At 42.7% G+C, this 27794-nt stretch overlaps 1 protein-coding gene across 1 annotated transcript in view; it reads right to left on the bottom strand.

Annotated features, from left to right (window-relative positions):
• STARD9 (StAR related lipid transfer domain containing 9) overlaps positions 1 to 27794 on the bottom strand; it is a 133222-nt gene that overhangs the window by 34119 nt on the left and 71309 nt on the right. The window contains exons 12-23 of the mRNA XM_066618701.1: positions 27214 to 27414; positions 22860 to 22957; positions 21231 to 21308; positions 20131 to 20205; positions 18483 to 18662; positions 15254 to 15305; positions 14963 to 15100; positions 14201 to 14283; positions 13626 to 13684; positions 5984 to 6025; positions 3157 to 3347; positions 837 to 1314 (exon numbers count right to left, since the gene is read on the bottom strand). Of these exons, the coding sequence (XP_066474798.1) occupies positions 837 to 1314; positions 3157 to 3347; positions 5984 to 6025; positions 13626 to 13684; positions 14201 to 14283; positions 14963 to 15100; positions 15254 to 15305; positions 18483 to 18662; positions 20131 to 20205; positions 21231 to 21308; positions 22860 to 22957; positions 27214 to 27414 (1675 nt within the window). The remainder of the gene's footprint in view (positions 1 to 836; positions 1315 to 3156; positions 3348 to 5983; positions 6026 to 13625; positions 13685 to 14200; positions 14284 to 14962; positions 15101 to 15253; positions 15306 to 18482; positions 18663 to 20130; positions 20206 to 21230; positions 21309 to 22859; positions 22958 to 27213; positions 27415 to 27794) is intronic.

Below are 27794 nucleotides of genomic sequence, written 5' to 3'. Positions count from 1 at the left end.
GACCAGAACACAAATTGACCCAGTCAATATGAGGATAATTGAAGTCCCCCATGATTACGACCCTGACCCTCCTTGTCACCTCCCTGATCTGTTTCCTCATTTCAAGGTCCCCATCCAATTTCTGGTCTGGAGGACGATAGCACGCCCCCAGTATTACATCGCTGCACAAGCCTGGTAATTTAACCCACAGAGATTCTACGGTGGAGTCGGACCCACCTTCAATCTCTACTTTGCTGGTTTCTATCCCTTCCTTAACATAAACGGCCACCCCACCTCCAACACACCCCTGCCTGTCCCTCCTGTAGAGTTTATAGCCTGGGATTGCGGTATCCCACTAATTCTCCGCATTCCACCAGGTTTCCGTTATGCCCACTATGTCAATGATTATAATTACATAGAAAGATTATAGAACAGGTAAACCCCTAAAATCTCCCTCAGTTTACATGGATTTCACTGAGTATCAGTTGACTGGTCTGGTAAGAAACATGTAACATTTGGCATTTCTTGCAAAAACATTTAAAAAGCTTCTCTTTATAGTAAGCAGTAAAACTAGCCTTTAAAAATGTTCTTCAATCAACTTTTACACCAGAACTAAAGTCACTTTTTTTAAGCCACTGTGTCCTTAAGCCTTCTCAATTAAGTCTTGGCTCAAGTGAATGAAAAGCTAAAACTTAGATAGACATTTATCTATTAAACCAAGTTTGCAATCGCACTATTTAGTATGATAGAATTCTCTCTCTTTCTCTCTCTCTCTCACTCACTCACACAACCCACCTACCCACCATGCTTGATCAGACCAGCTTTTGGTTCAAGAAGTGATTGTAAAAAATACTCACCTGCATGTGGAGAGATGTGGTAGGCGAAGATTTAAAAAGGAATTTCTGTTGTACTGCAAGGCCTTTGAATCAGATCCTGATCTGATCCTTGGATACTTGCAGTCCTGAGAAGTTTCAATGGTGTCTTGGTTTAGAGACTGGGAAAGCTTCCCAGTATCTTCACTGATCCAGCAACTAGCTTCTAACTGTTCCAGGGTTTTCTTGGCTTCAAGCAATTTTTGCTTCTTCACAATCCTTTCCAAATGCAGTTTGACCTTCTTCCGTCTTAAATTTCTTTCTGCTTTCTTCAAGGAGCATTTTCGGAGAAGTTCTACCTGAACCAATTTCTTCTGGTTCTGCTCGGTCAAAGTAGGACCAATCTCCAATTCCACTGTATTCTGGACTCCAGTTTCAGTGTAAAATTTGACATCTGTCTGCACAGCAGATTCCTGCTGTTGGACAGCCAGTCGTTGCTCTTCATTGATCAGCCACTGCTGGTCTAAGTGCAAAGCAAAATTGAATCAATAAATCAGGAGGTCCTAACAATGTTCTCATAATTCAGTAACAATACAGAAGATCTATTTGAGGAGAATAATCAACCCTGCAAATTTAATACATTTGTGTAGGGCTTTTAAGTGCTTAAGGGCGCAATCCTAACCTGTAAAGCACCGTGCTATAAAGCATGTTTCCACCTCCTTGGTAGCAAGCTGTGCCAGTGCACAAAGGTGTGCTGGAGCATAGAGGCTGCATCCAGCCTCCATGGCGACTTGCGCCAGGAAGGCTGCGTCGGCTGAGCTCAGCCAATGCAGGGGCCTGGGGAGGGTGGGGAAGAGGCGGGAGGGAGGCATTCCAGGGCAGGGAGAGAGCAGGCAGAGGGTGTTCCAGGGTGCAGGTGGGCAGGGAGCAGGAGGTGGGGCTGGCACCCAGCAGCTATGCAGGATCCCAACCCCATTCCCCGAGCAGTGCAGAGCAGCTCAAAGTCGCTATGTTCTCCTCGGACTTGTGCCACCTTCTGAGGTGGCGCAGGTCTGAGGAGACCCGTTCCCTAAGCAGTGTGGAGCAGCTCAAAGCCACTACATTCTCCTCGGACTTGTGCCACCTTCTGTGGTGGCGCAGGTCCGAGAAGACCCATTGGGGCTGTGGTGGCTTATCTGGGGGTAAGGGGAAGAGTTTCCCCTTGCCTCTGGCTGAGCCACTTCTGGTCCCAATCTTGTGCTGGATACAGCACAGGCCTCCTGACCTGCCTGTTCCAGAGCAAAATAGGATTGAACTGCACAGCATTGCACAAGTCTCATTTTGGTGTAACATTATCCCATATTGTAGACAGGGGTCTGAGAGAAAGTAGTTTGCCAAAAACTACTTTGCGAATTCTTGGCCGAAGCAAGGTCTGAACCAAGGAAATTGTGTTTCATATCTCATTCTCTTAGCTATTATACTACACTAGCTCACTTAATTTGACAACTTGTTTGAAAAACCAGTAATAAAAATAAAGTTAATATGAGTATGACCAATTTCTTCTTCCCAGATAATTTACTGCTGCTGCTCTCTTAAAAATATTTTGCTTCTATCTGGATTATGCAGTGCCATGACAGTGACTAAAGCATCCAGTTAGCTAGGGCAGAGTTTAGTCATATGCTACTCACTATTTTCCCCAGTTGCACTGATAAGAGGTCTCCTGAGTGTCATATTTGCCTAGTAAAAATGATCCAATTTTTTTATGTATTATTTTTACGTTATTACATTTATATCCCTCCCTCCCAGGAGCTCAGGGCACTGCACACAGTTCCTCTTCCACCTTTTAGCCTCACAACAATCCTAAAAGGTAGGTTAAGCTGAGGAAACAAGCTTAATATTTATGAGAACTGCACAGCAGTGACATATCTAAGGTATGGCTCACCAGGGAATGTGTCCTGGGCGCCACCTGAAGGAGGGTGCCAGATGTTGCTGTGAAACGACTGCAGCGTTAGTGCACTCACAGCAGCAGCTGAGGCAATTTTCACAGCAGTGGTTGGGGAGAAATTGCCTCAGCCACCGCTGAGAGTGTGCGCACACTCCAGTGGCTTCCCAAGTCAAGCAGTGACAGGAGCGCCTGCCACCTGGGCACTCACAGAATACAGTATCTTTTGAAAAGACCCATAAAATGAACATTAATTAAAATTAAATTCATGAACATTACACTCATTTTGATAAAAATCAAATAATGTGAAAATGAGTGAAAGAAAAGAAAAACAACAAGAAGAAAAAAAGAAGTTCAATGATAAAATGATGCACCAGTGCAAGCAGAAGTAGTAAAAATGAGAATGGAGATAAACAGTAAGGGCAAGAGAGAAAAGAAACTCACTTTCTCTGATCTGCTGATTAATTGCTGCCTGGTCATGTTCTAATTCTTGTTCAGCTTTGATCTGCCCAACCAAGATCTGCCGCTGTAATTCTTCAACATATTGTTGTTGCTGTCGGATTTTCCTGCTGTGGAGAACCTCCTGGTTTTTCAGCTTTGGCTGGGATTCTTCACTCACAGCATTTTTCTGTTCACTGCTGGAAAATTTGACTAAGAGTTTAAACCAGGAAAGAATCATAATTTTCTCTTATACATCTAGCCCTTTAAATTGTCTGAAATGAAAGCATCTGTCTGTATAATGAATGATTCAGGTGCCAATGGAACATGGCAGAGACACTAAGGCTAAAGAAAAGGATATGATGAATAATATGTGTGTGTGTGTGATGTCACAGTAAGGTCAGAATTCTCAAAGTTTTATATATAGTAAGATATATGTATATCCTTATATAAATATAAATAAATATATAATGCTTATTGTGACTGACTGACAGATACTTCTACATAATAGGATAACCTATTTTGCCACTAATTACTTAAGATCAACTAAGCTGTGTATCAGTGTGGCTCCATTGACTATTTAGGTTCATTAACACCAAACAAAAAATTCAGTTCTTTCTTCAGAATTTTTTCCCTTTACATTATTCTTAACAACATCACATTGTTTCACACATACAGCTATCTTTTACAATATATACAGAAATCTCCACTGCTGGATTTAATTGGTTTTCAGTCTCAAAACGGAATCACAGTAAACTACAAAGTCAGCAATAATTGTTTTTCCTTATATTAAAGATAAGTGACTATAAATATATGTTTTAGACAGAAAAGTTTAATAGCAAAACAGTCAGACATGCATAGGATTGTGCTGTTGATTTATACATAAAAACAAAAGGGGGCATGTGGTGAGGCAGAGGACCAAACAAATTTCTAATAGCAAGAAACTGCTCAGAATTGAGGGAGGATGAATCTGCCACATTGGTTTGAATACAAATAACCAGTAATCCAGATGTAGCTAATACAGAAAAACTAAACAAATGCAAGTCAGTCTGATTCTGTAAATTCATTCATAAATAGATATTTCAAAATATCATTGTAATTATATTTTCCACTTTCTAGCCTACCTTCCATCTCAAAATCTAAAAGTGTAAGCGGTATGTCTTTGGAGAATGAAGTCTAGATGAATTGGGAATGATGTCACCAGATGGACAGCCCAATCCTAAATTGCCTGGGGCGTGTGGCTGCAGCGGTGCTGAGAACAGCTGCTGCTGCATCCTGCGCACCTCAGCCTGCCGCGGGCGGCGCCTTGGGGGAAGGGGACTTTCATCCCCTTGTCCCGGGTAAGGGAAGCTGCCCCGCAATGGGGCTACTCACTTTACTGTAAGGTAAAGCCGTTCGTGTAGGGCACTGAGCCCTACATGAACCAACATGATCCAGTAGAGCGGAGCTCCACTGGAACCGCCTCCCTCCCTCCCCGCTCCCTCCCCCTGGCACGTCTCCCACCCACCCTCTCTCCACCCCCACCTCCCCGTCACGCCTCCTCCCCGCCCTCTCTCCGCCCTCCACCTACCTCTCCCCTCCTCCCTGCCCGCCTCCCTGTCCTTACTTACCATGCCACGGCTCGGTGGACTTGAGACCGCTGAGCAGGGGAGGCCGGGCACCCAGCCAGCACTGGGTTAGCGTGGGCGATAGCCCAGCGGTAGAACTCACATGCATGCCTTACTGCACATTTGCGACAGTATGCGGTGGCACAAAGCCACCTGAGCACCAAGCTCAGGATTGGGTAAGACTGTTGCCTGATACAGCTACTCTGCACCCTGATTCCCCTTCTTATGATCTTCACATTGCCTTTAAAAAATAAAGAGTGTACTTATTCACATAAGAGATCTTTAGAGACCCACCAGATCCAAAGAGCAGACCTTGAGTGAGTTTTGTGGATTAAAAAACTCAGCCTCTGATCACAGCGTGGGAGGCAGTGAAACTAACATGGTAGCAAGGTGCAACTTGAAATCTGACAAGAGAACTGAACCAACAGACCTACTCCTGCATGTAACTGTTCAATGTAGAGAATTAAGGAACGCTCTTATCGTATGATGGCAGGTGCTTTGCAACACTTCAAATCCTCTATATTTATTTAATTCAGAGGAAGTCAACAACATAAATGATATCGGTAAAGACAAAACAGCAGGGCAGTTCACAATCAGCGGGCATTACCTGTCAGAGCGCGGAACAGGAACCTAAGGACAAGCAACTGGAAAACAGCAGCTGCCATTCTAATATTAGGATATGTGCGGTCGCAGAATTTGAAAGTGCAAGCTCCACAACTAACAATATAGTGGCTTGGTTTGGTATCTATTGCAAGAGCTTGGAGTCCAAATATAGAATACTCAGTGGGTTCATAAGGCCTTGTCTCCAAACCACCGTCTAATTGTTTGTCCAGGGATATAAGAATTTGCTTTGCTAGATTTACCTTTAAAGAGCAGATGAAAGACTACCACCACTATTCTACAAAAAAGGCTCTTGTATTTCTTTTGCAAGATTGTTGCCCAGAAACCCTGAGAAGGCAGGAAGTACTGCAGTCATTTCCTGAATGACTGCAATAGTCAGGAGTGGTATACCGCTCAAGTTTTCTCTTTAAGTCAGAGGCTCTCAAACCAGAGGGTTGCCACTTGAAAGCTGCAAGGCATTCTGGGATACTACCTGGAAGTCGCAAGACATTCTTCAGTGTGCCATGGCCGCTGTAGCAGAGCTAGCAGTGGTAAACAGATTAAGAAGCACCATTTTAAGTTTATGTAAGTTTACAGTGCACAGAAAGGGTGACTCTGACTGCTACTTCAACACAGTATCTCCAGCATTGCAGGGGGTAGAGAAAAAAGAGTACAATGAAACAGAATCTGCCTAACATGCTTCTGAATGGAGACCAGGAACATCAAGTGCACAAGACTATAGTGTGTGGCCATGACAGAAAAATATACCCATGAACTTCATCTTTGCTGTTCAAGTCCACTTTCAATTCTTTCACTGTGTCTTTCTGACACATCTCTTCTGTCTGTCAAAATGGCTTATTCACTCACAGATTTCAGTGCCCTTGCAGCTTTCAATCATCTTAAGCCCTTTCCTTGCATGCTACTACTGCTGCTGGCTATCCACCTGAAAAGCACCCCCTGTCTGGCCAGTCTTGCCACCTGTCATTCAAGTTTTCTTTCTCATGGGACCCAGACCATCTTAATCTCCCACTTGCAACTCCTACCAAATTGCAAATACCATATGCCATTCCTTTCTCCTTGATACTTGTACTGCTACTTTAAAGCAGTGGTTCTCAGATGTTCAGAACTTGAGACCCACATTTTTAGAATAAGAATCTGTCAGGACCCACCAGAAATGATCTCATGACCAGAAGGTGACATCATCACACAGGAAAATTTTTAACAATCCTAGGCTACAATCCTACACGCACTTACTCAGGAGTAAGTTCCATTTACTAACATTGTTCAAAGCATATACACAGTAGCCTGTTAAAAATACAGAGTTGTAACATTTCCCCAGATGCAGTCACATATCATGTCTAATATATTAAAAATAAACTATTGAAATGAATGGGAACCCACCTAAAATTGGTTGTGACCCATCTATTGGGTCCCGACCCACAGTCTGAGAAACACTGCTTTAAAAAAAAATGGAGAGAAGTGGTTGATGCTACAGATTTCTCTGACAAGCCAGCCCCTTTGCTCGATCAATGGCAGCATTTTCCATAATACAGTAGAGGTCATTTATATGAAAAATATGGTAAGGATATTGTGCATTATACTGGGGGCCCTCCAGCACTCATGGCAAATACTCCAAATTAAGATACTTGGGCTAAGGAGGATACAATGACATTCAAAGATTATGAACAGGAATCATCCGGAGAATCTTATATCCATCAACACTGGCTGTCACTACCCTTTTCTTATTTCCTATTCATGCTGCAGTCCTTTTCAAGTATATAATGTTTTGAATTTAGACAGTTCAAATAGATAGACCAGTGCTTCTCAAACTTTTAGGGAGATTTACTCCCTAAGCAAATCTTTGCGAAGGAGGGAAGAGGGCAGTGACGCAACCCCCAGGATGGTATCGCTAAGGGAGCAATGCTTTCACTTACTGTGAGCTTCGGCAAACAGCAGGAGGTGCGGGGAACTCTGCGCAGCCCTCTGCAGGGCTTCCCAAGGCTTGGAATGTTGAGAAACAGCGTGCGCAAACCACCTCCTAGTCGCAACATGAAACCAGAAGGACCATGTTGCTGCCTCCCCCTTCCACAGCCTCTTAAAGGGATGGGGGAAACTTTACTTGAACTGGTGGGTCGCGACCCACCAGTCTGAGAACCATTGAAAACCAAATCAAAAGTATTAAAGTAGTGGTCTGATAGACCAATACTCTAATATTTTTGATTTGGTTTACACCAAGAAAATTGTGTCACAAGTCTCTCAAGCATAGCTTTTTAATTCGTCTGGATTCTGCTTCTGTGAGCTCATTCTAACACACTCAGAGCCCAATCCTATCCAACTTTCCAGCACTGGTGCAGCTGCAATGCGTCCCTAAGGAACAAATGTTCCCTAACCTTGAGGAGGCCTCTATGACTGCCTCCCCACCACAGGATGCAAGACATGCCCCATTGGCACAGCTGCACCGGCGCTGGAAAATTGGATAGGATTGGGCCTTCAGTCACCAAGACTGCTAGACTTATGTCAGATGTTCTCTGAATAGGATGTTCTCAGATTATGGCAAGGCAGTCCAACACATGGTCCATAAGGCCTCTTTCTGTGGCCCTGAGAACCCACTGCCTCCACCTGCTTCTCCTGCCACAGCTCAGAACCCAGAAACAACATGTTTGGGGAATAAGGTCATTTCCAGGCAAAGGATGCATGCAAAAGATGCCACCATCCTTTTTAGCTTTAGCTTTGCAGCTTACTGAACTTGCATAGGACCTTCTGGAGAGTTAGAAACATCCCAAAATACAGAAAAATGGGCAAAAAGTGGGGACAGGGCATTCTTGACAGGCCTGTTATTCTTCTATCACTTTAGCTACCAGCATAGCTTAAAGTTCATTGAATTCTTCTAAAAAGTTGCTAACATCAGGAATTTTCGGAATCTGCAGAGAAAAGAAACTTCTACGTTTGTGGGGGAACATATTACAGCAATTGTAATATGCCTTCAGTGTTTGCCCTAAAAGAGTTACAGTACATTAAAGGCATATACTAGATTGATCTGTGAGAATATGGCAGCATAAAAGAGAAGAGCTGACCTCTTAAATCTGTTGTGGTGTAAGACTTAGAATCTTCTTGACTGTTATCAGGAAGTGCGTAGGTAGCCAGGAAAGTATTCCAAGAGTCCTGCCTGGTTAGGAGGCAGGTTACACGTTTCCTATACTGGGTCAAATTTATGAACAGTCAGAAAAAAGGTAGCCCTGGTAAAAATGTTCACACTTATCACTGTAACCTAAAGATACATCAGAGATCGTTTCACAGTTATGTCAAGAGTACAAATAAATTATCCTATGGTCCAGCAGATTATAAGCCCCTCAAGCAATCTTACTTCAATATTATCTAGATTCTGTTCTTGAAAACCAAAAGTACGTTAGCTTCTCAAGTCTGTTTTGTACCTTTTAACTGCTCTAAATTTTATTCCTTTTTATTCTTTCTCAAAAACCAATAACTCACCACTTAAGCTAAATATCCCAGTGAAATGGTGATCCTAATCAGGTAGAAAAAGTAATTAGACCAGTACAAAGAGAACAGGTCCTCTAATAGCTGTTAAAGGAGAGGCTATTAACCCTCAAGAAGACCCTAATCTACGTACAGAAGCTGCAGCTGAACGAAAATGAACTGCTGCATAATGGTTTTAATCATGGTCACCAAAGCATTAATGGCCACCACAAGATCCAGGACACTGAGCTTTCATTGGTTAGGCCCTGAAATACTACTGATCATGAGCTGTATTCCATTATATATTATGACTACAATATATAATGGTCTGCAATTATTGATACCTTGGTGATTAATTCTATGTGACATGAAAAAATAAGGGGGGGGGGGGTTTCATAAATAATAAATTCCTTAAATAAAAAGTTTTTATTTCCTCCATTCCTATTATTTTTAATGCAAGATCAAATACTCAAGTCATGGACAATCATAAAGCATCTTTTACATATTCAGAGCACACTGGTTCCTGCAATGAGTAGACAGGTAATGAAAATTCGACCAGCCTGACATTTGTATCACGTAGGAAGAGTAGAAAATATAAAGCTCCTCTACTGGCAGACAACTTGAAAATGGCAGAACCTGAGTAAAATTTAGAAATGGCGATTCCAATTTTTAAAGGTATTAGTTCTGGTTGCCCTAAAGTACATTTGCTAGTTGTGAATGTAACCAATGACAGAATAATCTGAAATTGCTATTAGAAAGACAATAGCTGAAGCAGATGTTCCCTGCTTTCCAAAACATATACAAATAGGATGCTTAAAATAAGAATAATAAAAACAATTTCACACTTTAAAAGTAGGTATCCACACTCTAAAATTCATTCAAGTGGTTGTCTTACTGGACCACATAAAAGTTGTAATCCAGACTGACACAACTTCATTATTTCAGGAATTCACAAATCTCTGTATTGTAAACAGTAAATCTCTTCTGCTGCTTAGATCCTTTATTCAAATTGACAAATGGTTAATGTAGCTTTATATAAAATGGAAATAAAATGACTATGCTTGCAATCCTATCCACTCTTACCTGGGAGTAAGCCCCATTGCTAGAAATGGAGTTACTTCTGAATAGATATGTGTAGGATTGGGCTCTATGTTCTATAAAAGACAGTTCTGTTTTTGCAGACCTGACTGCCTTCTTAGAATGAGACCAGCAAAATCAGTTCTTAAACTAAGGGACAGGGACAGCAGAGCACTCTGAAGAATACATCATCCATTTCTCATCAGCAAATATTAACACATGACTACAACATTAGTATTCATATTAAGAAATAAAGTAACAAGGCAAATGAAAATGACCTTAAATCAATTGTAATAGCTTAAATCACTTAAATCACTGACCTTAAATCAATTGTAATAGCGAATTATTGCAAGCATCCCCAGAATTCTAAAAGCAGCTGCTCTACTTTGCATCTTTCCCTTCTACGAATAAGGTATTCAGTAGCATAATAAATGAACCTGAAGCATCTGATTTTCTGCAGAATCTGATTTTCTCTGGGCTGCTTTCCCATCAGCTTTCTGGGATGCTATTGTGCAACTCCCTCTCCTTTTCCCAAAACACCTCTAAGGCTGATGCAGAATCTGGTGGATTCTACAGCATAATGCAGTTTTCAGTAGCTATGGCAGCAACAGCCTGGTAATGAAGTCGAGTGCCTTGCTGCAACCATATACTGAGGCGCAGGTCACAAAACTCAAGCAAAAGGGAAGATACAGTCCCTTAAAACCATAGTCTCTTCATTTTAAAAAGCAAAAAAAACAACCTTAGCCATATCAGAAGATGTTTTCCTTTTTCCAGACTCCTTAAATATTAGGTACATTTTGTTAATTTATTTTTGAGCATAAGGCAATAGAATAGGTATGAAAAAAAAGATTTCACTAAGCTGTAAATACTCCTGCAGATCACAGAAAGCTGGCATTCAAAGCAGTCACACATCTGAGTTAAAAACACAACAACCCCATCTGCCAATTTGCATTTTTCTCCGCTACATCCCTCCCTGAGACATCTATCCAATCATGAAGCTGTTTTTCAATACCATTCCACCTCAGAATAACACAGCAGCAGAGGACTACGGCAACTACGCAGGATCAGACATGAAATTGAACTCACTAGTTCTGCTATTGTACAGTACAGCACAGACTTGAAATTATTATCTCTTCAAGCTCTTCCTCCTACCAAATTCTCTCAATAGTATAGCTGGGGTGAGGAGCATAGAAAAAAAAAAGAGAAGCTTACATAAACAGGCTTATATAAAGAAACTGCTGATGTCCAATGCTTTCATTACACCAAGTCAATAGAGCTTGTATTCTGCAAGCATGGATACACACTTCTAGCTGCCATTATTAAGGCCCACCTGCCCAAATCACAGTCTGACCGAACTCTCTGAAGGGGCAATGCAACTAACTCTTGCAATTACATATGCAGAAGGGACATCTACCCCGTGCTCCACCCAGTTTGAGGGGCCATGCCATGTCATCGCACTGAGCTGAGCTCATTGATGCTGCATCACCTCTCTTCTCTCCCTGTATAGTAGCAGGCACTGTGTATAAGAACAGGCACAATGCCTGCTACTCTATAGGGAGAGAAGAGAGGTGATATCACCATAAAACCATCGTTTCTTCATTTTGAAAAGTAAAAAAAACTTTAACCATATCAGAAGATGTTTTCCTTTTTTCTGACTCCTTAAATATCAGGTACATTTTATTAATTTATTTTTGAGCATTAGACAACAGAATAGGTATGAAAAAAGATTTCATTGCTGTAAATACTCTGAGGGAGTCTGAGGTTGTCACTGTCAACCCTCTGATCTCTCTCTTATAAGGAGAGAGACCAGAAGTGCAGTAGTAACAACCTCAGCCTCCCCTCTGATTGCGGCTGGCAGCAGTTCAGAATGCCTTGCGGCTTCTGGATAGTGCCACAAGATAAGACAGAGGCAGCAGCAGATTCTGCTGTCCGTCCCCCCCACACAGAGAGGGGGGGGATATTTTTCAGAGTTGTGGAGACAATTAGGACTGTATGTACACAGAATACCAGCTTCCTAGCTACAGTGGGAGTATCTTTAACTATTTGTAGGTAGGGGAGGAATGTAAAAATATGAAGTTTACAGATTTTTCTAATAATCACAATGGCCTTGGACCTGTACGGTCCAAATGTTCGGGTTCAAACTTAGGGTACTTAACAATTTTAATATCCCCATGATGAAGTAAGTAGGTTCAGGCTTCTTGCAACCGCACTGGCACACTCAAGCCATGCCACCACCCACTCCCCTGCAGCGCACGCTTGGATCAAGCAGGGGAGGCATTTGTGTTCCTGGGCCATGGGCGGCAGAAGAGCCAGAACGCAGGTGTGTAATTGTGTGTGATTAATATACTGTGTATCTGTAGATATAAGGACAGCACATATAACTCACTAATATTATGTTTTCCTTGTATCACGTCTCTGCTTTGTTTGCAGGGTGGGAAAGGAAGAGGAAACGCTCTGCCCAAACAGTTTTGAAGTGTTGAGTGGCAAAGGAGGGAGGGAGGGAGGTGGAGGTGGTGGGAGGGCACTAATAGGCATGTGAAAACTAATGAAAAGAGTGGGTGGAATTTGAGTGCCACTTCAGTTGCCATTCTAGTTTGGCTTGGCCTGGCCCATCTGGAATCTTGGCCCAAATGATACGCTAGAATGAATACATAAAGAAGCCCTTTTCCCCCTAAGTAAAGAGCATACATGGAGTAACCGAAAAAGGCTGAAACAAGCGGGCAGGGGGGCTTCAGTACTTTGTCTCCGTTGCAGTTCAAATTGCAGCCCCCTCATGTGCTATTTTTAATAGAAAGTGGAAGCTTTTTTCCCCTTTAAAAATAGAGTGCAGCATTACTGTTTTGGAACTGTAGCAGAAGAAGAGTATGGCTGTCCCTCACACCCTGTTGTTCAGCCCATTCTGTGTGTCATCTGTGCCATGTTATTTACTAAAACCAAAAACCCAGGGTCACATTATGTGTCCCTTGTAACATGTTGTTCAGTTGTTGGAATTTGGGCGGAAACCAAACAAAAAGAAAGAATCTATATTGATCTGGCTTCCTGATGTGACTCTTCTTGTACCAGGACGTTTTAACATCCTGGTTTAGAAGTATTGGATCACATAAGCACTTGGAAAGGTCCAGAAACAGAGAAAAGTAATCAAAAAATAGGGAAAAACCAGGAATTTTCACTGGCTTGCAGAATTAGCCATGTTGTTCTCTGGATGCAACTCAAAGAATGGCAGTTTTTTTCTTACTGCTATTGAGAAGAATGTTTGGATTTACTGTGAATTACTGATTGGACTGTGAAAGCAAGCAATGCAGTATACTTGAGTTGCACATTATCCTTCCTTACCCATGTGGGCCTCAGAATCCCATTTTCTGGATGAGCCACACATTCCTGCATCTGTACAGTTTTTCCTTCTCCAAATTTATTTTCACACACACATGAACAGTGACTCATTTGCTTAATGCAATGCCAGGTAATATAGTTCCTGTGTTCTACAACTCTGAAGCGTCAGACGGCATCAGGAACCATGAAGCAGAAATTCAGTGCTACAGTGTGGCTCATGCGCTGCTGTACAAAAAAAATATATATCTGTGGGTCTCTATATTGTTAAAAAGCAAGTTCTTAAAAAAATCCAGTTTTGGTTTTTACTTTATTCAGCTAAATTATTTTAAAACTTACATTTCTGTTTCAGCTGGATAAAAACTACAGGAAAATAAAGAGGTAAGGTCTCCATCTAAATCAAGCCATTCTAGAGGTCTACAGCTTATAGCAGAAGAGGTCTCACTGATCTGTAAAATGAAAAAAAGTGGTAAAGGGAAAAAACTGCACAGAAAACATGTGTTGATTATTCATTTATACATACATAACCCACCTTTCTGGAAGCTTAAGATAGCTTATGTTACTCGATAAAATAAGAACTATAAAATTTACAAACTAAATTTTAAAAAATTTAAAATCCAATACATACTTAAAAGCTGGTGCAGTTTTTAGAAATAGATCTAGATTTATTATTGAATTGTTATATCAACAATCAAATGGTTCAAACAAGCACTACACACAAGCAGAATACAATATAAGGAACTAAGCCATAATATACTACAAAAAAAATTAAATCCAGTAGGACCAGCAGTGGCTTCCCCCCTTTACATGGATGAGCTTTAGCAAATTTGCAGCGTGATGATAGGGGCTGCTGATGCAATAGCAGCAACAGTGCTGTTCTCTATGCTGGTAAAGCTAGGAGCACCATTTTAATTCCCATACAATGCCATACACCCAACGCTGTTTCATTTACACTCAAAACGTACCGATCGTCTCTGCCTTAAAATGGCAGCTTCAGCTGGATGGTTGAACCTGAACTTGTGAGCTTTGCCCAGAATAACAAGAGCTCCTGTCAAACAAGCGTGAGAAAAAGCAAAAAAAGAAAAAAAAAGCTGCAGTTATTCAAACTGTTCTGTAAATATTGGTTTTTAAATGTAATGGGCATAGCAGTTATTGCGTGAAATGGGCATAGCAGTTATTCCACTTAGAGGTGGCTGTACCAATAAATGATTTGAGACCAAATTTTAAGCGGGTTGATGCAGAAAAACATCCCACTTACATCAACAAAATTTACTTCTGAGTTGGTAGCAGACCTCCCCAGCCCTGCGCCCCGGGGCAAAGGTGCCCCCACGGGATGCTGCCACTCCCTACACGCACATCTGCCTCCCCCACCTATCTGGAGCACACGGTGCCTTGTGCGACTCCAGGATGCGTCAGGGAAACCTGAAGGTTCCTTGACACTTTAAACTGTGTTTCTGGAAAACTGCAGTTTCCAACCACGTTGGGAGCCTCAGAGAGGCTTTCGTGGGATCTTACAGGTGCGCGAGGCTCTGCACCTGGGTCAATTGCCCCATCAAGTGAATGGGAGGTCAGCCACTGTTCCAGTCGCTCAGTGTCTGAAAGCACTTTATGATCATATTGCATAAATGATAAAATAAATATTTTTGCAACATTTCATCATATCTAATGAAAATGAAATGGTTTTGAAATGAAAGCAGTGGTATAAAAAACATAGGTAAGGAGCCTACCCTGTGACAAGCGGAAGGAATCTGTGACTTCATGACCATTCACAATGCAATGTGCTCCCTGAAGAGGTTGCAGAGTCACAATCCCATGCCGGTTGTCTATTAAACAATGTTCCCTTTCAATCCACTGGCCCTGCAGAACTGTAAATGTATAAATATTTTTAAACAATTGTTTCACATCATGTTTGCAGGCATAGTTGTTGCTGTCTTTGTTGTTCTAAAGGAGGGTCAGGGATGGTTCCAACCCCCCACTATCTTTCTGAAAGCGTAGGTGGTTTCTATCCTAATTCTTACCAATATCTTGCTCTTGTTTTGAATCACTTCTTCCAATTTTGGTAGTTCCTTCCTAAAAAAAATTTAAAACAAACCATCATAGTAAAAGAAGTAATTTTTGAAAACACTGCAGTTATATCTCACATATCTGCATGGATTAATTTTATATTCAGTTGTTTTACAGTTGCACGGTGGCAGAGGAGATTCGTGTTATCCCTCTCACAGTTATTTTCAAAGAAGTGTGGAGTGTGCTCCTCTCCCCACAGCGGCCACAGAAATACCAAGGCCCTGTGAGGAGGAGAAATGTAAAACAGTGAGGCAGAGAACCACCACTGCGAACCCCAGCTTCTTCTGTTCCCCTCTTAAGCATGGACTGTGCCCCTCACTGTGGTGATAGAAATACCAGCAGACTTGGTGAGGAGGATTTTATAAGATTTTTATTCTTGTGCTTAATTTTTTATATACTTACTTTAGCTGGTTTGTACTGTTTTTATGTTTTAACATCTACTGTCAGCTACATTGGTGGCATCTATGGGGGGTGGAAGGGTGAGGAAGAAATCATTTAGAGCCCAATCCTATCCAATTTTCCACTGCCGGTACAGCTGGGCCCATGCGGCATGCACTGCATGCAGTGGTGGGAAAGCAGTCAAACAGGCCTCACCAAGATATTGGAACATATGGGAACAACTGGAAAGTTGGATAGGATTGGGCCCTTAAATAAACAATTACACAAGAATTATGGGGGAGAGGTAAATTTATCTAAGGGGTAGAAGAGATAAAAGTCTCTTGCACAGGAATGAATGAATTAAATAGACAGATCTGATTTCCAAATATAACAACTGAAGAAATAATCCTTGCCCAGAGCAATTTACATGCTGAACATCATGTAGAAAAGAAAATCTATAAACTGCAAGAGCAGAAGCGAAAGGGGGACGTTATAACAGAGGAAACAGCACATCGCTAAATGTAACATCAGTGAGTTATACTCATGGGTAGTATTGTGTTAGATGTTATATAATTCCTATGGGAAAGAGATTGCACACATCAACTTCAGCCAACTCTCTAATTCAGTGTTTTTTAACCTTTTTCATCTCATGGCAAACTGAGAAGGTGTTAAAACTGTCATGGCACACCATCTGTTTTGTGACAATTGATAGGGTGGCCAGGGGCTCACATCCCCCAATGGCTCTACTAATATATGACCCGTCTCCTACTAATATATGACCCTCCCCCAAACTCCCACAGCCAGCGGTGTAGCTGGAAGGAGTGCCGCTCCAGGGCACACCTTCCAGGGTCACCCTCTCCCTCCAAACACGACCAGAGCTGTGCTCTGGTCACGTCCAGTGGGTGTTCTAAGGAATGAAAATCGTCACTTCTGCTTTTCGGCCAAAAACAGAAAAGCCCTCTTTTGGAGCCCTCAGAAAGCACATGGCCTCCCCAAACCTCAGCAGACCTTCTAAGGGCAAAAAATAAATAAAAAAAATCAGTTCCAGTGGACTTAAGAAAGTTAACTTACAAAAAGTATGCTACAATTTATGTAATATATTTTTAAAACTCTCTCAAAACTTGATTGCACTATTGTAAATCCATAATTAGGTGATACCTGTAATGAGAGAACATTTAAATGACTTCTCTCTCTTAAAGAGCTGAGACACATAAAATGTTGATTACAGCAGATGTTATGATCCTAGGTTTCAAAAAGAACATGAGGATCAATGCATCACTTTTAGTGGGTTCCTTTCATTTACCATTCATGCAAGATGGCAAGATAGCATTGTGAATTTTAAAGAAAAACTTCAGCATTTTACCTTCTTGTTCTTCAGGTGAAGGTAATAGAAACCTGAATCTAAAATAGACAAAGCATAAAGAAAAGAAAAGGCAGCATCTAGAAGCAAAGAAAGAGGGGACAAAGTTGTTAGTATAGTGTAAATGAAATAGACTTAAGAGGGCTTAATGAAAGTCCTAATGGTGAACATGCAAAAACAACTTCCTTCCATTTAATAATATGTTCAATGTATTTCAGAAATTGTGAATATTAGGAATGGAAAGATTGTAGCTGTTCTAATATGCCATTTCTTCCTCTTCTGTTTAATTCTTATACAGGTCATGCCTCATTATCCACGAAGGTTCTGTTCTGGAACCCCCCAGGGGATAAAAAAATCAGTGGATACCAAAACAGTGGAAAAGGGAAACTTCCAGGTTTCTTGCTGCTCTATCGGTGCCCCAGAATGCATTGGTATAAACACTATACTGCATTCAGCCACTAGATGGAGAGAATAATAGAATGAAATTATAATTATATACAGTGCAAAGGTAGGAAATTGGATTTTGGCATTATTTTTCTTTGTTATAAGGCATTTAAATGTGGACCTCGAGATCAGTGGTGAGTCAAATAAGTGGTTACCAAATCAGTGGATACTGAGGTCCCACCTGTACTTCCAAGATGGGCATCCTGTAGATTCAGCAAGCAGAAAAAAAAATTTGGAGAAGGCTTAGATTTTTTGATTCAGTGGGATACCTGAGAAACGTATTTTACCTGAGTAAATATAGTAATCTGTACCAGTCTCAAACAACGGAAAGCATATACATTAGGTCATGGAGGCCTGTACAAGTCAACTTCCAGATTACACAAGGTCATAACAAGATGAACATGAAACAAAGAAAGTAAACAATATTCCTGGAAAATTCAATGTATCTTAAAGGTTACAAGGAAAAGGCAAGCGGAATAGTTAAAGGCAAATTATCTGAGAGTACAGATATTCCTTGCCCATTGAAATGACACTCTTAGGCTAGTTGTAAACATAAAAGTTAGTTTGGAGACAGCAAAGAGGACAATGTAAGTTAATGCATATAATAATGTGCAGTTATTAATAATGTGTGTTATTATGCATGTTTCCTGAACAACATTAAGATTTCTTAATGGGACACTGACCACAATTCAGGCCAAAAACGTCATACACAAATAGTATATTCCAAGATATAAATGGTTTTACTATCATTTTGCTGCTATACATCCCTTTTTACAATTCTGAAACATTATATCAAATGCCTTTGTCCATAATACTATTAAGCAAACACAGTTTAACCCATTTCTGCCCAGTCCACAGGTGTACAAATTTGGTCCCTGTTGTGTATATGCAACGTTGGGCAGAAATGACTTAATGAGAGACTCAGTCTTCTCTTTGTATTCAACCACACTAAATCCTTTAATACTTGAAACTAAAGACCAAATACTTGAAACTCATCTCACCCTGAGATGATAAAGAACAACTCCAGTACTAAGAATATCATCATCCATGGCCATTAAATGAGGTAAATTGGAGTCTATCGTCACTCCAGCCTTTTTCTTGTTGATATCCACACTGTATTCTTCCATTATAGCTTTCCTGTTAATCCATTTATCTGTCCAATCTTTGGTCAGCTGCTCAATCTTTGAAAGAAAGAAAACAATTTAATATAATGCCATAATGAGAAACCCTCTTTACAACAATCTACTGTACAAAGGATACAAAAGTATTCTAATTGGTGCTGGGAAATAGCACCAGTCAGCATGATCTCTGATCAAGTTGCAACGTAGTTGTGGCCTAGAGGCAAATACCTGGTTCTACAGAAGGTGAATGGGCAGAAGCGTGTAATCAGGCAGTTTGATTTATGCCTAAGGAATAAGTTATTCAGACTTAGGAGTCCGCTTATGTCAGCAGTTTTACAGGACAAGATGGGGACCATGTTGGTTCCTTGCATCTCCTCCTGATTCATCCTGAGCTGCAAACTGCAGCATTAATTTCCAAGGCATCTGCAGTGGTAGCAGTGCTGCAGTGTAACTGATACCAGATCAGCAATTTCTTTCACTTGTAAGCTGCCATCATAATGAGAGAAATGAAGTGACTGATCCCCCCTTCACCAGAGCCCCCCACCCATTTAAGACCCCTGGTGCTTTAGAGTGGAGCTTAGATGCAACTTCCTCTATGCAGCTGCATCCAATATTTTCCATAGACAATTTAGAGAATGCCTTTGATTTCTTACATAATATATTTACTGTTACTGAAAATCAAGGTTTATAAAACAGTGCCATGACATCTTATCACTAGAGGTATTTGTTTCCACTGAGTAAGAAATTACAGTTGGGCAGCATAGTGCTAAACCCAGCATCACCTACAGCTCCAGTGGTGCCAGAATGGTTACTGCTGAAACCTGTGGGTGCCAGGCTAGCATTCCTCAAGGTAAGGAAGTGTTTTATCACTTACCCTGGGTAATGCAGCCACAGCACCAATGGGTCTCCTTGGATCTGTGCCTGCTTTTGAGTGGGCACAGACCCAAGGAGGCCTGCGTCAGGGTATGGCGGCAGACTCTGCCTCCATCTTCGCCCCCCTCCTGGGCCTGATCCTGCTCCTCCCCCACCCGGTTCCACCCTCCCCTGCTTTCCCCTTGCCCCTTGCCCTCCCCACACCCCCAGAAGTCACACCACCCCCTGGTAGTATAACTTACTCCTGGCAATGGCACATCATCCTCTTCCTGGTGCTGGCCCAGCACCAGCACTCCCTACAGAGAGGGTGCCATAAATATACTTCACAACATGTTTACGACACCCAGTGCCAGCACTAGGGCACCACAGGATTGGGTCCTAAGTCTTACTGAACACAATGGGCTTGCCTCTAAGTAAAGTAAATAACACTGTATTCAAACACCTCTACTTAACCCACAAGTGTTGGAAAAATTGTAAAGTGCATTATTTATTTAAAAATACTTCTATGCCATTATTCTTCTCATTTGAAATCAAAGGCAAATCAGCAAAGTAATCATCCAAAATAAAACGTCACAGGACAACAAATAAAATTAAACAAAAAAGGCAAACATCACCCAAAATGCCAACCAATATTTCAAACCCACAGTGAACATACCTTCAGTTCATTCTGAAGAACTAATTCTGTCAGATTTCCATCTCTGTCATCACTCCAAGACGGACTAGAATTCCTCTGAGCAAGAAAACACACACACACACACACACACACATATTAGAGAGAGATCTATACTGTTTCCATATTCAGACCAGACTGAGTTAAGGAAGGTGTGCAAGATTCTTCGAGGACATAGGGTGGTGTCAACAGCCATCCCTTGCTCTGGCAGGCAAGCATGGGGTTAAAACCGAGGCTTTGAGCAGAGGCGGTGCTGCACAGCTGCAGCCATTAGAGGCAGCCAGGTCATTACAGTGATAAAAGCAGCACCTGGAGCAGTAAGAGTGAGTGCGTGTAGAAGGAAAGAGCTTGGAAAGACTGAGAGAGCAGAAGGAAGGAGCTTGGAGGAGAGAGAACCGACTGATGGACTAGCTGACTGCCAGACTGAGTAATGGACTGAGGAACTAATGGACTGGCTGACAGACTACTGGAACTGCTGTCTGAGCAATGGGTTAACTGACTGACTGATGGGTGAATGGACTTGCTGGATTGCTGGAACAGAGATTGCTGGAGACTGGTGTGTGGCTGACATGCCCAAGACCTGCTGAGGATGAAGGTGTTGCTGCAGTGGCTGAAGAAGCTTATGGCAGGAGAAAGGAGGACCCCACCCTGGTGGTGGGGTCCAGGAGTGCTACAGTGCAGAATGAGTGCCATTACTGGGGAACAAAGCGGAGCTAATTAGCTTAAAGTGGGCATAGGCTCTCTACAAAAAGCATGGACAGGGAATTTGACAAAACAGAAGGTAAAACCAAGGGGAAAGTAAAGCTCCATATCAAAAGCTATGTTTGACCTGTTATGTTATTCATATGTTTGATACTGAATATATCAACAGTCAAACAAAAACTGTAAGTAAAGAACCAGAGAGAGGGGCTTCCTAACATAACAAAAAAAGCAGAATGGCATATGTTTATGGAATGGATGAGCACATTAGTTCCCTGCCTCATTTAACAAGATCAGAGCTAAGAAAAGATGATGCTTTTAAAATGAGATACAGAGCTAATGAATGATTCATTCTGATTTACATTTAGATAAATATTTGAACACACCAGCTCAAAACTCATCAGCATAGCCTTCAGTCTGTCAATTTCTTCTCTCAGTTCTCTAATTAGCTTCACATTTGCATCCTGAAAGAGGAAAGCACAAATACTCTTTAAAAAAAATTGGTCAGGTGAAAGTATGAAAGCAACAAATTTCATTCAAGCTATTCTAAGAGAGAACTATACACGATATGAAAACAAAATTTTAAAATACCACAAATATTACTAATGTGGGCCCTCTGTAGTGCAGGTTCAGCACCCGCAGATGTGACTTGTCACAGATGCCAGTCCACGCTGAAGGGCCTCACATGACCTCTCAGGTGTGACCGGATGTGCTTCCGGTCAAGTCCGGGAGGTGTTCTGAGGTGCCTCAGAATGACCCTCCCCATGCCTCCAAACAACTTGCCAGAGCCTTCTGAAACGCACTTCTGGTTTTTCGGGCCTGGACTCTCCCCGGATTTGATTATCTGTGAAAATGGGTTGGTATCCAAGGGGCTGTGTGTGTCCAGGAACGGATCCCTCACGTATACCAATGGCTCACTGCATCCCATATACAGGGTGACCCCCCCAAAAAACAGAACCCACAAATCTTTGAATAAAACTGTCAATTTCAATTTTTCATCTTTTTTCTTTCAGGGTATACAAGTCAACTCTGTGCATGAAATATTGGAACAATAATCTTCCCCAATATGTCTTGGTTTGAGTTCAGTAAGTTTCTTGAAATTTACTGGACCTTTGTAGGATTTAATAAAATTTTTATGGGTTCTGTTTTTTTGGGGGTCACCCTGTATTTTCCATTCAAACCATTATGATACTTGGTGAAAACATGCAACAAAAATATAGTGAAAACCTAGCTATATAAATATTAAAAGAGAATTAGAACTAAAAATGTGTAGAAAAACAAATTTAAAACATTTTTGGTAGTCGTTTCAGTAGCATGCGCATTAGACAAAGCAATAAAGCAAAATAATATGTGGGTGCTTAGCAATTAGCCAACCAGCAGCCCAATCCTGAGCGGCTGCAGCGGTACCGAAAACAGCTGCTGCTGCATCCTGTGCGCCTCAGCCTGCCGAGGGTGGTACCTTGGGAGAAGGGGACTTTCGTACCCTTCTCATGGGTAAGGGAAGCAGCCCCCAAATGGGGCTACTCACTTGAACGCCGACCAAAAGATCAGCGGTAAGGTAAAGCCATTTGTGTAGGGCGCCGAGCCCTACACGAACAGACAGCTCTGCTCCACCAGACCCACCTCTCTGCCTCCCTGCTCCCTCCCCCAGCATGCCTCCCACCCATCCTCTCTCCACCCATGCCTGCCTCCCCCCTCCCTGCCCCCCTCCCACCCTTGCTTACTATGCTGCGGCTTGGCAGTCTTGAGACTGCCAAGCAGTGGAGGCTGGGTGCCCGCTTGGCACTAGCCCGGCGGTAGCCCAGTGCCAGCCAGCGCAGGGTTAGCATGGGTGGTAGCCCAGCGGTATGACTCAAAAACGTGCCATAAGGTGCGCGACAGTGCGCGGTGGTACAAAGCCACTGCGCCAAGCTCAGGATTGGGCTCTTACTGTACTTTTGTAATTGACATTTTGCTTTATCAATATATGAACACACATGCACACTACTTAGGGCAGAAGGACAGCAAAGTCTCACCTCATTCACCCGGGGTTTGTTAATAATGTTTTTGGCATTGGAGGCATATCTCAAGGTACTCATGGTCTCATTGTAACAAGAACTTGCAGGAGATATAGCTGTGAAGGAAAAAAAAAGGATTTAATATGGTTTAGAAGTGCTGCATGAGGAATCATATGACTGTAAAAGCACATTACAATGTGCGGCGACTGTAAAGAAGGCCAATTCTATGCTTGGGATCCTTAGAAAAGGTATTGCAAACAAAACGACTAATATTATAATGCCGTTGTACAAATCTATGGTAAGGCCACACCTGGAGTATTGTGTCCAGTTCTGGTCACCACATCTCAAAAGGATATAGTGGAAATGGAAAAGGTGCAAAAGAGAGCGACTAAGATGCTTACTGGGTTGGGGCACCTTCCTTATGAGGAAAGGCTACAGCGTTTGGGCCTCTTCAGCCTAGAAAGGAGACGCCTGAAGGGGGACATGATTGAGACATACAGAATTATGCATGGGAAGGATAAAGTGGATAGAGAGATGCTCTTTACACTCTCACATAACCAGGGGACATCCACTAAAATTGGGAGAGTTAGGACAGACAAAAGAAAATAGTTCTTTACTCAGCGTGTGGTTGGTCTGTGGAACTCCTTGCCACAGGATGTGGTGACGGCATCTGGCCTGGACGCCTTTAAAAGGGGATTGGACAAGTTTCTGGAGGAAAAATCCATTACGGGTTACAAGCCATGATGTGTATGTGCAACCTCCTAATTTTAGAAATGGGCTACGTCAGATGCAAGGGAGGGCACCAGGATGCAGGTCTCTTGTTATCAGGTATGCTCTCTGGGGCATTTGGGGGGCCGCTGTGAGATACAGGAAGCTGGACTAGATGCGCCTATAGCCTGATCCAGTGGGGCTAGCCTTATGTTCTTATGTTCTTAACTCTTTTATTCCTTTCTATAGCAGTTGCATTATATCCTATATTCACATGCAAGCAATCCGTTCCTAGGGGCCTGATCAGCATTCAGCAAGAAACACCTAGCCATCAGTAGACTCCCGTCTGCCCTCTCTCCGCCCCCGCCCACCTCCCAGGAACACCTCTTCCCCACCCCCTCCCCGCCGTCGCTTACTGTGCCGTGGCTCTGGCTCGGCAGTCTTGAGTTTGCTCCCTCCCCCAGGCATGCCTCCAGCCCGCTCTCTCTCCACCCCCGCCTCCCCATTATGCCTCTTCCCTGACCTCTCTCCTCCCTTCGCCTGCCTCACCCCTTCCCAGAACGCCTCCTCACCGCCCTGCTCCCTGCCCTTGCTTACCTTGCCACAGCTCAGCGGTCTTGAGACCACCAAGTAGCAGAGGCTGGGTGCCTGCCTGGCACTAGCCTGGCACTAGCCCAGCGCTACATGGGTGGTAGGACTCACAGACGTGCCTTATGGCACGTTTGCAACAATCCGTGGCCGCACGAAGCCATTGCACAGAGCTCAGGATTGGGCTCTCAGTTTGCATAGTTGATTTTAATTACTCCTGGAATAATAAGAGGAAGGAGAGCTCATAATTTGGGGCCAAACTAGATGTGCACATAAACGCATGCTACAGAGGTATACACCACCAGAAAAAAAGTCTCTTTCTCTAGAAAAAACTGCATGGGGAGATTATCCCACTTGAAACTATAGTGCACAGAAAGGGAGAGGTTAACTCTTTTATGCTGGAAATCGTCCCCATGAGCAGCTATTTCCTCGAAGAGCTTCTTCAGGAGCAAACACTACTTCAGAGGGGTTATCTGCAATGGGAAAATTGCATGGGGGGAAATTAACCTCCCCCTCCCCATGCACTGCAGTCCTTACTGGGACTGTCCCAATAGCTGTTTTTATTTTACTTAGGGTGCAATCCTATCCTGCACTGGAACAGGCAAGCCAAGAGGCTTGCGCTATATCCAGCACAGGATTGTGGCCACAAGCGGCTCAGCCAGAGACAAGGGGAAACATTTACCTCTGGGTAAGGGCGGCTTGCACCTATAGGTTTCCTTGGACTTGCGCCACCTCTTGAGGTGTAACAAGTCCAAGGAGAGTGGAAAGGCTTGAAGCTGCTCCGTTCTTCCTGGGAACGGGGCTTGGGATCATGCATAACCGCCAGATCCCAAAATCATCTCCTGCCCCCTGCCCCCGGAAGCCGCCCAGAGTCCGCCCTTCCCCTGCCCAGGAACGCCTCCCTCCCATCTCCTCCTGGCCTCCCCCCCGCCTACCTTTGCTGCTTGCGTCGGCCTGACTGGGCCAACACAAGTCTCAGAGAGGAAGCCAGTGAGGAGGCTTCCATCAGCCTTTGCAGGCCAGCGCTTCCTCTTGAGGAGGCGTACGTTTGTGACCCTCCTGAGCTGGCGCAAGGGACTTGTGTTGGCCCAAGGGTGCTTTAGGATTGTGCCCTTACTTACTTATTTAAGAAATTTATACCTCGCCTTTCCAATGCCAAAGCAAATGTCCAAGGCGGGTTACAAAGTTTCATAATCAAGTACAAAGAATCACAACAAGTAAAAAAATCAAACAAGGCATTAAAACCTTAATTTTAACATTGCATAGAGAAAAACAATATCAAAAATAGAGCAAAGAATTTTAAGAGAAAAGAACTCATTGAGTCAGTGGGGAATTGATGAGTCCAGGGAGGCAGTCAAGTCACCATAGTATATCAGAGTAACAGAGGGCAAAAATCCACTCAGCAACCAAATGTGATGTAATACTGGGGGTGTACTATCGTCCTCCAGACCAGAAACCGGAAGGGGACCTTGAAATGAGGAAACAGATCAGGAAGGTGACAAGGAGGGCCAATGTTGTAATCAAGGGGGACTTCAATTATCCTCATATAGACTGGGTCAATTTGTGTTCTGGTCATGAAAAGGAGACCAGATTTCTTGACATGTTAAATGACTGTGCCTTAGAGTAGCTAGTCATGGAGCCCACTAGTGGACAGGTGACTCTGGATTTAATATTGTGCAGTACTCAGGACCTGGTTAGAGATGTCAATGTTACTGAGACATTGGGGAACAGTGATCACGCTGTGATCCATTTCGACATGCACGTCAGGGGAAGCATACTGGGCAAATCTCTCCCAAAAACCCTTGACTTCCAACGAGCGGACTTCCCTCAAATGAGGAGGCTGGTTAGAAGGAGGTTGAAAGGGAAGGTAAAAAGAGAACCAATCTCTCCAGAGTGCATGGAGGCTGCTTAAAACAACAGTAATAGAGGCCCAGCAGAAGTGTATACTGCAAAGGAAGATGGGCTCAACTAAGTCCAGGAGGGTGCCCGCATGGCTAATGAGCCAAGTTAGAGAGGCTGAGGGCAAGGAAGCTTCCTTCCGTAAATGGAAGTCTTGCCCTAATAAGGAGAATAAAAAGGAACATAAACTGCGGTAAAAGAAATGTAAGAAGGTGATACAGGAGGCCAAGAGAGACTATGAGGAATGCATGGCCAGCAACATTAAGGGGAATAATAAAAGCTTCTTCAAATATGTTAGAAGCAGGAAACCCACCAGAGAAGCGGTTGGCCCTCTGGATGGTGAGGGAGGGAAAGGGGAGAGAAAAGGAGACTTAGAGATGGCAGAGAAATTAAATGAGTTCTTTGCATCTGTCTTCATGGCAGAAGACCTCGGGCAGATACCGCTGCCCAAACGGCCCCTCCTGACCAAGGAATTAAGTCAGATAGAGGTTAAAAGAGAAGATGTTTCAGACCTAACTGATAAAGATCAATAAGTCACCGGGCCCTGATGGCATCCACCCAAGAGTTATTAAGGAATTGAAGAATGAAATTGCTGATCTCTTGACTAAAATATTTAACTTGTCCCTCAAAATAGCCATGGTGCCAGAGGATTGGAGGATAGCAAATGTCACACTGATTTTTAAAAAGGGAAGTAGCGGGGACCTGGGAAACTATAGGCCAGTCAGCCTAACATTTATACCAGTTAGGATGGTGGAATGCCTCATCAAAGACAGAACCTCAAAACACATAGAAGAACAAGCCTTGCTGAGAGAGAATCAGCATGGCTTCTGTAAGGGTAAGTCTTGTCTCAAGGGTAACTCTTGCCTCCTAGGGCAAGATGGGCCTATGGCCTGATCCAGTGGGGCTGTTCTTATGTTCTTATGCCTGATGAAACAGATATGTTTTTAGCCTTCACCAAAAAGCCAAAAAGTTTTCAGAAAAAGAGGCGCTTCTAGTACAGAGCATCTTCTTAATGTGTATTTGTGTATATGTCCAGTTTCACCATTACTACTTTAAAGACAAACTGGTAACTTTAAAGTTAAGCACTGAACTTTCAAAGCCTTAAACCATGCTGTGTAGCATCCTAATGCGAGACTCACCAGTAAAACATGTAAGGAAACTAGGATGTTAAACTTACTTGCAATCATAATGGTCTTGGAATTGCCACCCAGACTATCCTTCAGAAGCCAAGTGAGGACGGAGTCACGATATGGAATGTAAGCTGGACGCCGCTGGCTACCAACACTGGGTCCATAGTGACTGTCTGTATGGCTGCTATCCACTTCACTGGCTATGCTGTTTATGCTCTGGCAACTACTGAACATCTGAGAATTTTGTGCTAAAGGGGGTGGGAGAGAACAACAACAATTTCTGACTTGCACAATGTATATTGTAAAGTCTATCATTTATTGCAAGGGATCAAGGGATCTCTTCTTTAAAGAAGCACTTGTATTCCTGAGATATTTATATATTTCTTTGATCGTTTGCATCTCACCTTTCAGCCTTAAGGAGAGGCCTGAAAGTGGCATAAAATCTACTAAAAACAAACTAAAGTCATATGATAGATTGAACATTAAATAATACACTAACAACCATACTATTAAGTGCTATTAACTGTACTATTAAGTGCAAAAATACAGTTAAAGGAGGAGAAAACACCACTCAGCCTCACAGCTGGCAGAATAAGAAAGTCTTCACTAGGTGATGGAAGAATTAAAC

The sequence above is a fragment of the Tiliqua scincoides genome, chromosome 1, assembly GCF_035046505.1.
Source record: "Tiliqua scincoides isolate rTilSci1 chromosome 1, rTilSci1.hap2, whole genome shotgun sequence".
NCBI lineage: Eukaryota > Metazoa > Chordata > Lepidosauria > Squamata > Scincidae > Tiliqua > Tiliqua scincoides.
Note: the sequence above shows the minus strand (reverse complement) of the source record. Positions and strands in the feature narration are given on the sequence as shown.